Source organism: Gossypium raimondii, chromosome 11 (assembly GCF_025698545.1).
Source record: "Gossypium raimondii isolate GPD5lz chromosome 11, ASM2569854v1, whole genome shotgun sequence".
NCBI lineage: Eukaryota > Viridiplantae > Streptophyta > Magnoliopsida > Malvales > Malvaceae > Gossypium > Gossypium raimondii.
Genome location: NC_068575.1, coordinates 62,398,482 through 62,415,736, shown reverse-complemented (window position 1 = coordinate 62,415,736; position 17,255 = coordinate 62,398,482). Strand labels below are relative to the sequence as shown.

Below are 17,255 nucleotides of genomic sequence, written 5' to 3'. Positions count from 1 at the left end.
ACTATTTCTTATTTCGTGTTTAACTATTGCAATACATAAGTAATAAATAAACTTTTTCCTTATATTATTACACCAATAACCAAACGAGGCCTAAATGTATTACAATTGTTTATTACAAGTATTGTCATCAATCTTTATTAGTGTCGAGTTGACTTGCAATACCAACTCAGTCAATAACATTATCAATATAAATATATAATTTATAGAAATAATATCGTATGCACAGTACAATTAAAATGTAAATAACATGAGTTCAAATTCTCATATCATTGAATAATATAATTTATTTTAATTACCGAATGATATTTTCACAAGATCTCTAACTCGTGACACTAACTCACCAGAACTTAAATAAAATATAGATTAATTTATGTATATAAAACTATATACAAATATGAAATGAATAAGATTAAATAAATATAAAATGCTCGTCTTTTACAAATAAAATTCATCATTTAACAAATGCAAAATAAGGAAGGAAAAAAGGACCATCCCATATATTAAACAACAAGATCATTTCAAAATATTCATTTTGAAGTCAAATATATTAAATAATTAAAATTAATTAGGGTTTGTTAGATAAAATCCTCCAACTCAAATTTAATAAAATTAATATATATTTTAAATTTATTCAAAATACATGATTTAATTATATGGATATAAAATAAAATATTATACAAGGAATGCCAATTTTACGACTTAAAATATAACATTGTCGGCCATCTCACATTTAATAGACACATATAAATAACAATAAAGGCAATTTCCGACGAAATAATGCAGCTATCGAAAAATCTCGGTGCTATAATAACTTTAGGTTAAAACTCTGCAGTTTTGACAGATCAATTATATTGATAAGATTGGTCCTATAAACAGAAAATGAAAAAGGATGGTCCAATTATATTTACATATCTCTTAACCTAACCTATAACACAACCATTAAGATTTTGTTCCATCTTTTAATTAATTTCACTTTGAAAATCTTCCATTATATCCTAACTTTCTTATAATTATAATTCTCAAACTTTAATTTAATCTAGTTGTACATGTAACGTTTTGATTTTGGTTTAAATGTATAAGTAAAACTTTAATTTCCTTTTGTAAAAAAGAACCACCCTTAAGCGATTACATAAAACTTTAATTTTAATTCAGCCATAATTAAACATATGAATTTACTTTTATATTGGATAAAATTTAATTACATGTGTATGCAATATATAAACATAAAATAAAATTATATCAATAATTGTGTTCATAATTTGTGAGAATTGGATCAAATCAAAATTTAATGTATAAAATTGCACAAAATCAAAGTTCATGTATAAAATTACACATTAAACTAAAATTCAATATGAAAACCTTCCCTGAAATGAACTTTTAGTTGAAAAATAGTTTTCAAATCAGTTTAAAATTGATGTATATGTATAATTATAATCAAAATCAATCATTACAATGCACAAATAAATAGATTTATTATCCAAATACATCAGGATGGAAGGGGGACAAACATATGATGAGACTTAGACCAGAATAAATCCGAACTAAGAACTCGTATATGAATTTTATAAAATGAGACTCAAAATTGAGATCCGAAAGTTTCAATGGCCTAGACTTTTTTAAGGACTGAATTACTTGTCTAAGCTCAAAGTCCGACATGATATTTGAGAGGGTTTAAATCAAAATATTAGCTGTGAAATATGGGTTCGTGAAATAAAGTTAAGCTTGTTTAAAATATGGGTTGAACTTAGACGCTAACGCTCAAAGCCCCAAGCCTAACCTAACCCGAGTCGTTTTATTATTATTTTATTTTATTTTATTTATATATTATGTAAATTTTATCACGTGAAATTAAATCTATAATAATATATAACACTATAATATTAACATCAAAAAAATATGTTAAATTGTCTATATTTAAAATTCAAACAGTCAATCGAATTTAATCCTTTTGAGATTCGTTATTGCCACTCTTAACAACATTGTCTCCAATGTTTGAACTTTTTTTTATACAATGCCCACTTCTAATAATACATATTCAATAACCTCAGAAAAAATAAACTCAAGTATGCCCAAATCTACGTCCTCCTGGACTTGCCATACTAGTATCGATGTCAACTAAATAAAGATACAATTGACTTCAATGTTTGAACTTAAATTCTCTCACCGGTATTTCAATTTATTTTATCATTACATCTAACATTTATCAAATAATATTTTAATAAAATAAAGATTAAAACTATTCAAAAACAGTATTTATAGGAATTTAATGAAATTTAAAAACCCAAGAAAATGTCTTAGCTAAGAATTCATAGATGGCGAAAAGAAGCATAAGAATTGAAAGAGCCGCACATAGATAATAAAGAGATGTATACAATACTATCAAAATCGACCCACCAAACCAATAGTTTCTTTTTCTTGAAAATGGCTCATCATTACTTAATAGTCCCTTGCTTTCTCCATTCAAATCTAAGGACCCCATTCCCATAAAATATGTCCATCTCCTCATTTTGAATACCATACAAAATGAGGTGTTAAATTTATTTTATATAAGATGTAATTATCACATAAATAATGTCCATAATGTTTGGAAACCTTTTTTTTCAACGAATTAAATCTAAGTTGTTCATGTAATATGTATACGTGTTTATCATATTTGAGCAAATATTTAGTACTCGAGCTAATAGATAAGATATTAATATTTTGAGAATTTAATTAGGATGTTTTAGTTAGCTACATAACTAACAACAAGGACAATTAGGTTTTTATGGGCCAAGTGGCCAACTTGGCTCAGCCATTTTGACCTTGGATTATGTTTAAAATTTTCAAATCATTTGAATTGGATAGATCAAATTAGTCCGAGCCTAATTTTATACTTAAATTTAATAAAATATAAAATAAAAATAAAAACACAATTAGAACAACTATTTTTTAATCTCCAAATAATCTTCCAACATATACACATCACTCAAGATTTTATATACACCTTCGACCCCAAAAATTTAAGAAATTGTTGTTATGCTCTTTAAAATTTATAAAAGTTTTACACATGCCCCAAAATTTTGTAATTTCTCATTAAGCCTCTTAATATTTTTTTGAATTTTTTAGAAGTTCTTATTAAGCACCTCAAATTTTCTTTTGAAAATGTTTAATTAAAATTCTATTAAGCCCTCTAAAAATTGAAAATTTTAATTAAAACTTTTAATTTTTGAAAATTTAATTAGACCCACGAAACTTAACACCAAGATCCACTACATTGTGTAAACTTATGGTGTCTTAGTTTTAAACTTGTTCATGCATAGAAAATTATTTTCTATATAAAAATCTTAAAAAAGCTCTTATAATAATGTAACTTATTTTTGTATTTTAATATATAAGAAAATTTAAAAGACAAGAACATTCTCTCATAGTAATATAATCTACTTTGTAAAAACAATAACTTTTAGTCATATTCCAATAGAATTTGTGCTCAATTGACTTATAATATTAATTCAATTGGAGTTTGATTAACTAACAATACCAATTCAATCACGGGTCTAAATAATAATAATATAAATATAAATTCTTACAGAAAATTTAAAATTTTATATCTATTTTTGAAGCATATCCATCAACTATTCATAAAATATGAGTACGTTGATAATGTTATATTTTGAAGATGATAGGTTTAGATTTGATATATATGATTTCTTGATACAATGCAAGTTCAAATTTAAACCTTAAAATCCTAAACCCACAGCAAGTAAATTCACGGATTAAACCCTAAACTTGAAGACAAATAACTAACACCAACTAATGGGCTTACTGCTCATTATGAGCTTTAGGCTAGGCTTTTTCTAAAAACGGGGGCCTTACTATAATTTCAGCAATGGGCAATGGGCAATGGGCAATGGGTGTGATTATTAGGACCCTGTCTATAGCTATGTTGATACAGTGATTGAAACTTCATGCCCGACCTCCAACTATTTTAAACCGACGTTTTACAATGCAAATACTGAAGTTGGTAGCTGATGCATATTATTAGATACTTTTCTTCACCTTGAGAAAAAAAAATAGCCATCTTTATCATTCAATTAGGTGAAGTTAATATCTGGCCAACTTTCTTCCATATCATAGCTTTTTTGGTGAAGAAAAAAAATGGATGCTTTTCTTCAACATACAGACAAAACACCTACAAGAAGACCCGACCAGTTTGCATGCATGGTCTTAATCAGTGGGTAAGCCACCTTATGAAGAAGATGGGATTATTGCGACCTAATTATTCTTTGTAAGAAAAAAGAATTCAAAATTTTGGTTGTGCATGCGTGCTAATATTATTGTTCAAAGTCGTATTGAAGACTTGTTCAAAACCAAAATGGTGTTGGATTATTGACTTTTTCTGTATCATTGTAAATTAGGGCAGCCGTTTCGTTTGGATTGATTTCCCATCACAACCATATCTCGTCCTTTTATAACTGAAGCTTTATTATTATTATGTTCTGAAGTTTTAACGGTGCTGGTTTTTTTAAATACTTCTATTAATTCAATTAACACCCCTACATGCATCCCTATTTTCACTTCTAATTATATAATTTTTCTTTAGGGATCTTTCCAGAGATTTTTAACTCATTTGAAACAAGTATATAAATTGTTGTCTATTTAGGGTCCTTTAATCCCTCAACACCACGATAGCTCTTGATTATTTTAGGAGCTTGAATACTTGAAGAAACAATACATTGGATGCCGAAGAAGATCGAGTATATAGGCGTGCATGGTTACTAGTATTACTTGAACTGAATTGAATTGATCGATTGGATCGGTTTAATTGAGAATCTACCAATGTAGCGCCTTGGAATTGGGGGTTGAATCGACCTTTGAATAGGGGTAGACAATGGCCATGGTCCTAAGAATAAAACAATATTTTATATTCTACCTCATCCTTGCTCTAAACAAACCGCTCGGAATTGGTAAAAATTGTAAAACTAGGATAAACAATTGACAATTGAACCAATCTTATAATTTTGTAACTATTTATTTAATTATTGTTATCCCTTGTCAAACCGATCAAACCCCTATTCTTTACAACATATAAGGCACTTGTGGCGTAAGAATCCTACTACTAGGACTATACCTAGTGGGAACTTGTCTCTCTTTGAGCATTTGAACTTCCAATAACAGCGTATGAAGACAAAACTTCAAATTGAGAATTTACAAAACGTGTTAAATAGTTTAAATGAATGGTATTTTGTATACTTTTCTTATAAGAATCGAAAACCGTAATTGTATAATTATTAAATGCAACAAAAGCTTCCAAGGGATCCACCGAAAGGTGGAAGACCACCTAGCCACAAAATTAGAGTCCTCCGAAAAATGGTGGTGGGACTCCAATTAAAAAGAGTTGGTTATTTTAATGCCTTGGACTCAGTCTAAAGGTAGCAAATAAATGGGAACTCAAACTTCTTTTATTTCTGGAGAATCAAGTAAGGTATCAATTATCAAACTTTAAACATTTGTATAGTTTTCTATCTTTCCATTTCCATAAATTTCCACACGTTTTTCAATCACTAGGGGCGTTTACTCCCTCTCTCTACTTTACTTTTTGTGTCCAAATTAAAAGGTTATAGATGTCAATGGCTAAAATCTTGAGAAATTTTCATTGAGTTCCTCTTTTTTTTTTTTGAACTTTTTATTTGGGTCCTTTAATTTTTTTTAAAATTCTCATTAAATCCCTTAAAGGTTTTTAGTTTTAAAGTTTTTAATCAGGCCTCAAATTTGTTTTCGATATTTTACTTGAATTCCTCAAACCTTAATGGTGAGATCCACTATTGGATTTTCTTAATTCGATGACAAGATTCACCACTGAATTTCCTAATTTGTGTTTAAACACAAAGTTTTTTTGGTCAACAATCAAAAGTAGCAAATATTTGAAGTTCTATATTCACATCTTATGATTCATAGTTCAAACCTTTACAATGATATCCCCTCCTCAAATTGTAGTGCTAATATTGGTTTAAAAAGAGGATAAAATAACATTTAGTTTTTGAATTTGGTAACTTTTTTCACTTTAGTCCCTAACTTATTTTGGTCCACATTCATCTCAAAATTTGATATTTTTCTCAATTTGCTCCCTAAACTTGGTTTTTGTGAAGGAATGATGGCGTGGCACTAGCACATTATCATCTGATTTTTTTTTTGAAAAGTAATAATTTTATAATTTCTTTATTATTTTTAATAATTTTAATTTTTTTTGTATTTTTTAGATTTGATATATTGTTTTTTTAACTTTTAGGTGATGATGTCACAAAATCTCAGAGTGCCACATCCTTACTCCTTAATGGAATTCAAGTTCAATGATCGAATTGGAAAAAGTTGCCGGGTCCTAAAAGAACTAAAAAAAAGTTCAAAAACCAAATTGAAAAATGTTATCAAGTTCAGGGATAATTCAAAAACACATAATAAGAAAAAAGAATAGAAAAATTAGATTGAAGGCCACAAAAGGAGCCGCCAAAACGACGGGCTTAGGACTCATGCCATATTTGGGAAGGGGCCTAAAATGAACATACATTGCAAAACATATATAGCTCTCTATAGACCAAACCCACTCATCTATGGAACCATCATTGTTTAACCACCAAACAATGTTCCATGGTCTTCACGGAGATATTTGTAGTGACTTCATTTCAATCAAAACTCCCCAACAGAAAGCTTTAGGTTAAATTCTATCATTAGTCACTCAACTTTACGAAAGTTGTGGATTTAATCTATATATTTTAATTTGGTCATTTTTAGTCCCTGTACATTTCAAGTTTTAAAATTTCAATCCTCCCCAAACAATATTAAATTCATTAAGTTAAATTTTGTTATTTCCAAAATCTGATACAGAAAATATATTATCATGATATGTGTAATACCACGTGAGGTTGTTATTTCTACATTACTCACTAAATTTTAAAATTCAAAAATAAATAGACTAAAATTAACCAATTTGAAAAGTACAATGACTAAAAAATTGATTGAATTAAAGTACATTAACTAAATCCATGAATTTTGCATAGTATAGGGCTAACAATAGAATTTAACCCAAGGTTTACTTGACTTTTGTAAAGCACCAAACACTTGAGACACAACAATCCCAAATGGGGTTTCAAGTTACCAACAAAAGCAACAACAAAACTGAACTAAATGCTTCCTTTTCCTTATTTAGAAAGGGTTAAAGGGTTACAGTGAGTACCAATGATCTTAGAAATAAAATTGGTACAAGTTTGTTACCTCTTACGGCAAGTGTACACACTTTCAATAGACGGTCTTCGTAGGCCTTATTTTTTTGACCTTTTCATCACTAAATTCGTGTGTTAAAGTTTGACCCCAAAGACATCCCACGATGACACTTTTGACTCATTAGATTTCAAATGCTAATTGAAAATTTGGGTTAAAGCCCTTTAATCTCGAATCATTTTATATTTCTTTTTTTGGCTCCTTTGCATTGGCACAAGACGACATATAGAAGCTTACAAAAAAGAAAATAAAAGAAAAGAAAAGTGGGTTAGTCTTATGGCTTAGTAAAATGCGTGTGAAGTTGATAAGAGTCATCCCCCTCCCCATCAAAACCCACTATAAAAACCCTTGTAATCCCCCACTTTCTTCAATTCCACCTCCCAAAACTCTCTATTCTCGTTTCTAATACAAATAAAAAAAGAGATGTGTCAATTTACATCCTCTAATGACACTTGCACTTGCAATCCAAACGTGCCTTACCTTCTCCCTATCAAAGCCAACGAAGGGTCCAACATGTACCCATCGTTTACCCCTAAAAGCCCAATATGGAACCAAGACGAAAAGCTTGAAAGGGCCATGCCTTCTGTGTCTCTTGCAATCGAGGAAGCCATTTCCATAGCTAAGATAGCTCTTCCCATGATACTAACGGGGCTCGTGTTATATTCCCGCTCGTTGATCTCCATGCTCTTCCTCGGTCAACTCGGTGAACTTGCTTTAGCTGGTGGTTCACTTGCCATTGGCTTTGCCAATATCACCGGTTACTCTATCCTTTCGGGTCTTGCCATGGGAATGGAATCCATTTGTGGACAAGCTTTTGGTGCTCGAAAGTATACCCTTCTTGGCATCACGTTGCAAAGAACGGTGCTATTGCTTTTAGTTACCTCTTTACCCATTTCTCTTCTATGGATAAACATGAAGAAAATACTCACACTTTGTGGCCAAGATGAAGCTATAGCCATTGAAGCACAATCATATCTTATTTACTCCATCCTTGATCTCTTAGCTCAATCCCTTTTACACCCATTGAGAATCTATCTAAGGACCCAATCCATAACTTTACCTCTAACATGTTGTGCCATTTTATCAATTCTTCTCCACGTACCAATAAATTACCTTCTCGTATACCATCTCAAATTAGGAACCAAAGGTGTTGCTCTTAGTGGTGTATGGACCAACTTCAACCTTGTAGCCTCATTGATAATCTATATCCTTTACTTCAAAGTTCATAAAAAGACATGGGGAGGGTTTTCAATGGAGTGCTTTAAAGAATGGAAATCCCTATTGAATTTAGCCATTCCAAGTTGCATTTCAGTCTGCCTTGAATGGTGGTGGTACGAGATCATGATCCTTCTATGTGGGTTGTTGTTAAACCCCAAAGCCACCGTTGCTTCAATGGGCATTTTGATTCAAACAACAGCCTTGATCTACATATTCCCATCTTCACTAAGCTTCAGTGTATCAACAAGGGTAGGGAACGAACTCGGTGCTAACCAACCCAAAAGAGCTAAACTCGCCGCCTTTGTAGGCCTTCATTGTGGCTTCATGTTGGGGTTTTCAGCACTTGTATTTGCCGTAACAGTTAGGAAAATATGGGCTACTATGTTCTCCGCCGATAAAGAGATCATAGCATTAACCTCCCTCGTTTTGCCGATAATCGGTTTATGCGAGCTCGGGAACTGCCCACAAACCACAGGCTGTGGTGTGTTACGAGGCACTGCCAGGCCCAAAGTAGGAGCCAACATAAACCTCGGTTGCTTCTACCTTGTTGGCATGCCGGTTGCAATATGGCTAGCTTTCTTTGCTGGGTTTGATTTCAAGGGACTATGGCTTGGACTAATGGCTGCACAAGGCTCATGTGTGTTGACCATGATGGTGGTCTTGGTTAGAACAGATTGGGATTTGGAAGCTGCAAAGGCTAAACAACTGACCGGAACAGTACTGGTTGTCTATGACAGTGACAAAGCAGAATTCGAGGAGGAATCTATTTCTTTATTAAGTGATTCAAATCATTATTGCCTCGTTTAGTTAACCATTTTTATCCCCCTTTTTGTCACCTGTACTGTATATCTTAAGAAGGTAAAGGGAGGGAACAAAAGGAGTTATTCAAAGTTTGTTTTCTTTTTTAATTCAATTGTATAAAAAGAATATCATTAACTATATGAATATTATAAAACCATTATGTCAAAAAAAAATTCTCACATCATTAAATTATTATTATTTTTAGTAAATTTATATTTTAATCATTTAATTTCAAAATGTTACAAAAATGATCATCAAACTATTTGAAAGTTTTTATTTTGAAGTTGAGTTACCAAACATAAATTTTTGAACAGTTTAGTGACCTTAGGTGCAGTTTACCCTAGGGGTGTAAATGAGACATTAATACTCACAAGTTATTTGTGTTCTACTCGAAAAAAATTGAATTAGATTGGATAAATATCGAACCAAATTCAAGCTTAATAATACTTTATTTAACCGGCTTGCAAGCCTTATCGAGTTTTTCATATTTTAATATTACGTTATTACCCCTAATATATATTATTAACCTTAAGCTTAATTATTGAGTCAAGTTCAAACTCGAGTACAACAATTGATAAATGAGTTTAATCAAACTTGAGTAGCTTGATTATATCTCGAGCGAAATTTAAACTTAAAAATAGTTATTCGATAGAGTTCAAACCAAATATTAAATTTTAAATTTTGAGTCGAGCTCAAACTCAAACTTAGTAGTACTCGAATTCAGGTCAGTTATACCCTAATTTACTCTAATGTACTTTTATTTGCAGTATTGTGTGGACATAGTTTAGGTCCTTTGAATGTATTGCAAAAGGATGAACCAAAAACTAATAATTAATGGTTTTGGTTGAATGAATTTGAAACGCATGAAGAGACGCAGTGTTCCTTGAGTTAACTGCATGATGCAGGAGCAGAGACACGGTCCAATGAGGCATGATTCATGTAAAGCTTAAAAGGACTAATTTGAAGCAATTTTTTTACTATTATTTTGGTATACTCACTTAACTCCCTGTTAAAAGAATAAAACACTTTCACATCCTCTTAGCTAATATTAAAAAAAAAAAATTGAACCAAAGCTAGTGGCATGAAACTAGTATTAATTTCTTTTGGATAATTTAATTGTTGGCTTAATGTATGAATTTGACACTTTTCCTAAAAATAGTATTTAGATTATTTTTGTTTAAAATTATATACTTTTAGCGTTTAATTCGGGTTTTAGAGTTCATTTGATGAAAATTTATAATTAGTTAATAATATTAACAATTAATTTTATGAAACCAACTCTCAAATTTGAATTTAACATTAAAACTAATATTTTTATTTTAAATACTAAAATATATAATTTTTTTCAACTATAAGTACCAAATTGAATAAAAATAAGATAGATACGAAAAAAGTGTAAAACTTGAATAATATATTGAAGCAGAATCTTTGGGGTGATAAGTAAAGGAACATATTCAGATGAAGGGTGGCAGTGGCACCACTTGCAGAATCCTTTTGTAATGGAAGTCAATCGAACTTATCAGAGTGATGCTCTCATGAGTTGGAATGTTATACAAAAAAATCCCCATTTAAATAAAGCTACGTTTTCTTTTGGATAAATATTAAAATTATCAATAATTTTTTATTTAATATATATATTAATTTTAATTTTGTGGAATTTTATATATGAAATTTTAATTTAATTCAATTTTCATAAATTATTAATAATATTATCAAATTAGTACTATTTTATGTTGATATATTATACACACAAATAATTATATTAATCTAATATTAAAATAAATAAATATAATTAAATTAAAATCAAAATTTTAAATCACCAACGTATCATATGCATTTTATACCTCTATAAACTATAAGAGAAATAAATGCATATATATACAAAATGGCAGTGAGTCAAGGAGACAAGACCGCCAAAACTGTTGGGTTGAGAGAGACCAAACCTGGTTTGGGATAATTGTTGGGTATACATTAGTATAAACCGTTTGAGAAATAGTGATGTTTGGATAATGTGGCCGTAATTCCGTGTCAACTTAAATGTATAACGTTTTGCTCTCTTTCTCGGCCTCGGGGATCTCATTCTTTCTTCTTAATCATCTCTTTCAGGGAACAAATTCTTTTATCCTCACCTTAAAATAATGCATCTGGAACTTTTTTCCTGCAATTTATCAAGGTTCATGCCTTTTTTGGGATCGCAAACCATGCGAATTTTATATAATACACTTCACTCGTCATCGTCGTTGGATTAGAGTTACGACGATTAACAAAATAAATCCAAAGTTTATCTTTAAACAATCATTAATATGCTTTCAGTCAATAATCATGTTACTCATATAAAAATAGGGTTTAAATCAAAGTTTTATAACTCTAAAATCAATTTGAAAATAAGCCGAGATTAATTCAAAACAAAACAAAAAATAGAGGTCACACGGTTGTTCTTTTTGTTTAAAATCCATCCATTTTAAATATAAAAATTGGCATGGTTGATGAAATACTATACAGTTGATATGCAAATACTAATTTTAATGGTAAAATGAATAATTTTAATAAAATAATCGATTGACTCTTTGTTTAATATACAATGATTAATTTATTCCTTTTTAATAGAAAGACAAAATACGATCCGGCTCTTAATCCAAGAATTTTATAATATTTTTACCTAATAAGTTATAATTTGAAATCTCTTAAAAAATTATAATCCAATTTTAACCATTAAAATAATTTACATTACGATCCTTGTTAATATATTTTTTATAGCATCATTGATTCAATCCTAAACCTAGAGTCTAGTTTCATTGTTCAATGCACGTCGTAGCTTGATAGGGTTACACATAATATAACATAACTAAAATCAATGGAATAAAATCTAGTATATATGTAAAGATAAAAAAGATTTATTTGGTTGTCATCAATTAATTAAAGATTAAAACATTAATTAATTAAGGCGACATATGTGACGTCCCACAGATTTAAAGGACAGTTATAAATCTGGTAAATAGAGAATAAAAATTTCCAAGGTACAGATCCGTTCTTCATTACTAGATATTGTTTTTCTCTTTTAGATGTGAGGCCACGAATCTGCTGACTCCTCTTTTCTTCTGCTCTTTTCATTGTACAATGTTTCCTTTGTGTGCCATGACTATACTGCCCAAATTCCCACTGTTATACTACATCCCTTTTCCTTTTAATACACTACTTTTATTAAATTTTTTATTACAATAAAACGTTTCTTTCTATTAAAAGATTTATTATTTTTATTGTTAAAAATTTATATAATTGACGAAATAATGTTCGAAGACCACTATTTATAAATACAAATGGATGTAATTTTAAGTTAATGTTTAGACAACTTATACCCCTACCGAGGAGGAGGGGGTAGGCAGGGCCATCCTCATATGTGGTTTGATAAAATTGGATTTTTGGTTGTTCAAAAATAATATACTTAAACTTTGGTCGAATGTAAATTTTGATTTTGTATAAAATTATACAAGATTTTTTTTATTTGATTTAATTTTCATAAATTATTGACAATATTATCGAATTAGCACGTTGATATATTACATACACAAATAATTATATTAATCTAGTATAAAATAAATGTATGTATTTATTTCTTTAAATTTATACAATTGATCAAAATCAAAGTTTCATATATATAATTGCATCAAATTAAAGTCCATGTATAAATTTTATGATCTCCTAATATAAAAAAGGGATAAATACTAAAATTATATATGAACTTTGATACAATTTACAAATACACCAAATTAAAATTAATATATAACCTCGGAAACTATATGAAAATTGATGTATAATTTAATATTTATCCATAAGAAAATTTGTTTTAACTTTTGCCCCGGGATACCCCTATCCCTTGTCAATATATATAAAAACCAATGAGTAAATTATAAATTCCAAAATGCTTCCATGAAATTAGCAACCAAGTTGTGTGTGCTGTGCCCCATAGTTATTCGTTTCATCAAAATAGAACCCTGTAAGTGGTGTAAGATCCACATATTGGACATAAAAAAAGAGTAGCCAAACAAAAAATATTCTTTTCTACCTTTTCAACTGTTGAAAAGCAAAAAAGGCTGCCATTATTTATCTCTCTATATAAATAAATAAGATGGGGTGACATTATCTTAACACTATTGAGGGCGATAACTACAAATAAATCCCTGATCCGATGATGCATTGCTTCCATTCAAAGCACCACTTTAGAGGTTGAATTTCCAGAAAAAAAAGAAAACAAAGGGTCATTTTCAGAGAATGGAGCACCGCCCAGTAAAAAGAATATTGTATAGAGAGATAAAGGAATAATAGTAGGGGGGGGGGATAATGGCGACAGCAGAGACGGTGGCGCCCTTTTATGGAGACAAAGGCGAGGATGGGTATTTGGCAAACCCGGGAACGTTGGCATGGCTCCATCATCTTGCATTTGCGAGACACCTTTGGCTGCTCACTGGGCTACGAATCCGTGTCAACTTTGAACTCCCCCCCTTAAAAGTAGGGATCACTTTATTTATATATTTCAAAAAGTTACTAATAAGGATGAAGAATAAAAATAAAAGTTATAATATTTTTTATTCAATGAATTTAACGTAAAAAAGAAGATTTTATAATGCGTTAAAGTTAAGTGATGTCGTGACACGTAGTTAAAAGAAGAAAATACAAATTTGGGGATTAATATGAACCCAAAAATTTCAAGGATGAATATAAAAAGGTCTAGAATACTAACTTTTTTATCCATTGGTGGCGGTTGATAAAAGTGTGAAATGTGGAAGGAAAAATGTTGGTTTTAATATGAATAGGATTAAAGCTGAGTTGGGCCAAGCTTCACTCCTTATTCTTTTTATAGTTATTAGATTTAGTGGGCCTTTATGATGCTCAAAAATAGGATATAAATATTTGACAATTACACTTTTTTGCTTTCTTTTCCTTTTTTTTTTAAATTTCTTAATCGTGGCTTTTAACTTTATATGAATATTGTCTTAAAGATTGAATCAGCACCCTTTTTTTTTTTTTTAAGTATATCCACGAGAAAAATGAAATTAACAAACATCAAGCTCAAATTAAAAGATAAAGATAAACACCACTAAAGATATTAAAAAGGGGTGTTCCTTATGGAAGAGGATAGCGAACAAAGTCTGGGGTGGATGAAAATATTTATATAGTTAAAAGTAAATATGGTCGAATGAAAGTGGGTGGAGGCAAGTTTTACTCGGAGGTGAGTTAATAATATTTAAATTGAAACTAATTGAGGTAATATAGTTTTTTTTTTATGATTTTTTCATCTTAACTAATTTCACCATCCCTTCCCCTATGGGTATTTTGATATAATGATTTTGGTATGATCATACTTTCACAGATTAAGTTGGTGTTACTAAATTGGAAACACCATCACTTTGAATTCCTAAAGCAAAAGAAATTGTATGCTTAAAAACGTTGAAACCCTCATTATTTGAGTTGTTAGAGCAATAATGTTAATTAAGGAATTTTATTATAATGCAAAAAGATACACGAGTGAATTAATATTTTTATAACCAAATATATGAGTATAATCTAAAAAGTGATACAAATAAATTGCTAGGTTTGTGAAACGTCTCTTGGGCTTTGCATGCCCAACTAAAAATCTAAACAAAACGAACAACGGGCTTAACGAAATTCAAGAAATGGAGCAGATATCCCACATCGAATATACCAAGTGGGCATCTTGCCGTTTAAGTAGTTGTTCTCTGGGCTTAATTGGAGCAGACCCATTGCCTGCATTCTCTATTCTTTTTACAAGAAAATTCAATGCACAAAAATGTGTTCACTTGTGGACTAAATTTTAGTTTAACCCATATTATTACTATTGTAATAATTTAGAAAATACAGAGATCAAGCACACTTAAAACACGTTATTTTAAGATTTGCATCAAACAAAAATTGTGACTTCAATTTTACTTTTACCTTTGCTTTCAAACACTAATTGTATTTTGTTTTTGAAGATATTTTTTTTGATATAATATTTAAAATTATTTATAGTTCCTTTTAACTCATAAATAAGAATATAATACTGCACTTGAGGTTGATATTACATGTAAGTCCAACAACATTAGCGGTGATGGAACAATATAGTACGGTTCCACAACTCTTCGTCTCAATCAATTAATTTCTTTCTTTTTTCAGTTACTATCAGTAGCTTGCTTTTTTCTAAAAGAAAATTGATGCGATAAATCAAAATTATCAGAATCATTATTTTGATGATGATTAATGTTGATATTCTGTAAAAGTATTAAATTATATTTTATTTCTTTTATTCAATAAATAAATAAATTATTCTCTGTATGTTATATAAAATTTTATTAAAATTTCATCAATTTTATTATTAAAATTGACAGAATAATCAAATGGTTATATATACAAAGATCAATGTTTGACAAAATGATCAGCTTACTTTTTGATTTAATGTACAGTGACTAATTTACTTATTTTTAAGTAAAGAAAGCAAAAGAAAATTCAACTCCTAAACCTCCATAATACGTTAATATATTTGTTTATTAATTAATTATTAGTATATCCTAATGACATCACAAAATTTTCAGAAAATGGCAAATTGAACAAACAAAATGTGTACTGAAAAGATATATATGATTGAATTATTATTACCCTGATGGCCAATGCTTTATCAATTATGAGGGACAACTAATCTTTTTATTAAATAAAATAAAATTTGACTAAATATATTCATATTTTGCAAGCAATTATTGATTTAAACAAAAATATTGAATGCTAACTTTTTTTTTTCTTTTTAATTTAAACAAGCTATAATTATTTGAATTGGATGTTAGATGACCACCTTTTTTCCATTTTTATTTTATTTATTTTAATAACTTGCAATGCTAACCAGATATGTCAACGCCGTTCAAGCTCAAATGATTTGTTTGATAGTAACTTCTATCTTAGCTTTCCTCCTCACAATTTTCTATTCTTAATTATTATTATACTGGTAAGTTTATAAAGATGTTTGAATAGTAAGCCTCCCACTGGCAACCCAAGTGGTCCCCTATGAATTCACTCTTTTGAGAGGATTATTCGGACAATGGATGACTTGATTTTTTATTGAGAATATGGAGTCGTTTAGTCACCAAACATCACGTGAGCTCAACTATTTTATTCCATTACAATTAAAATGAATGATAGGATCCATCACGTCACAAACATCTTTGTTCCATTGAAAACATTGCTCCCACAAGCTCCATAATAATGACTAGATGGTAAGTCCAACACATTAACACCATATTGTATGATGCCCCACCTATAAATACCCAAAAAAGTTGAAGAAAGGATAGACTTTTCAAGAATGCCTAGCCTATACTTGTTCTATATTCAATCTGCAAACTCTCTCCACCTTTAATTCTGGCTTTAAGCCCCAACCAAGTGAATCAACCATCTCAGTAATCATTCTCCTTTCCTCTGTACCCTTCCCTTGTTGAGCACTTTATCAATTATTATTTTTATTTAGGGTTTTTGTTTCTATGTTGGATTGAAAATAATTTGATGTAAAAAAGGAGAAATTTTTTATGGGAGAAGTCACAAATATATATGATATTGTTTCTAATAGCTATAGGTTTGATAGGATGGCTTAATTAAGAAGAATTTAATTATTTTAAATTTGATTTTTTAAAATATGTATATTCATTTTAAAAATGTATATATTGAATTTAATATAATATTTGTTTTAATGCTACCGTGTTTAATGTTCAATGATTAATAGATTAAATGGTGAAATCTTATTAATTAAAAAGATAAATCGTGAAATTTAATGTTTAACATTTATATCTTTTGCCAATTTGATTTTTATTCTTTTTTGAATTATATTTGACCTTTAACTTTTTAAAAGAGTCGAATTATTTTTTAACAAAATGTTAACTAAAATATCAATTTCTTAACGATGTTAGTGTAGCAACACGCATAATAGTGCACGTGCACTTCATGCTAAC

The 17,255-nt window shown here is 29.6% G+C and overlaps 1 protein-coding gene across 1 annotated transcript; it reads left to right on the top strand.

Annotated features, from left to right (window-relative positions):
* Window positions 1-7,629: 7,629 nt before the first annotated feature.
* Window positions 7,630-9,410, top strand: LOC105801773 (protein DETOXIFICATION 49). The gene has a single exon (XM_012633055.2). It carries the CDS (start codon window positions 7,675-7,677, stop codon window positions 9,274-9,276), a length of 1,602 nt encoding a protein of 533 aa, XP_012488509.1. The 5' UTR covers window positions 7,630-7,674; the 3' UTR covers window positions 9,277-9,410.
* Window positions 9,411-17,255: the final 7,845 nt, after the last annotated feature.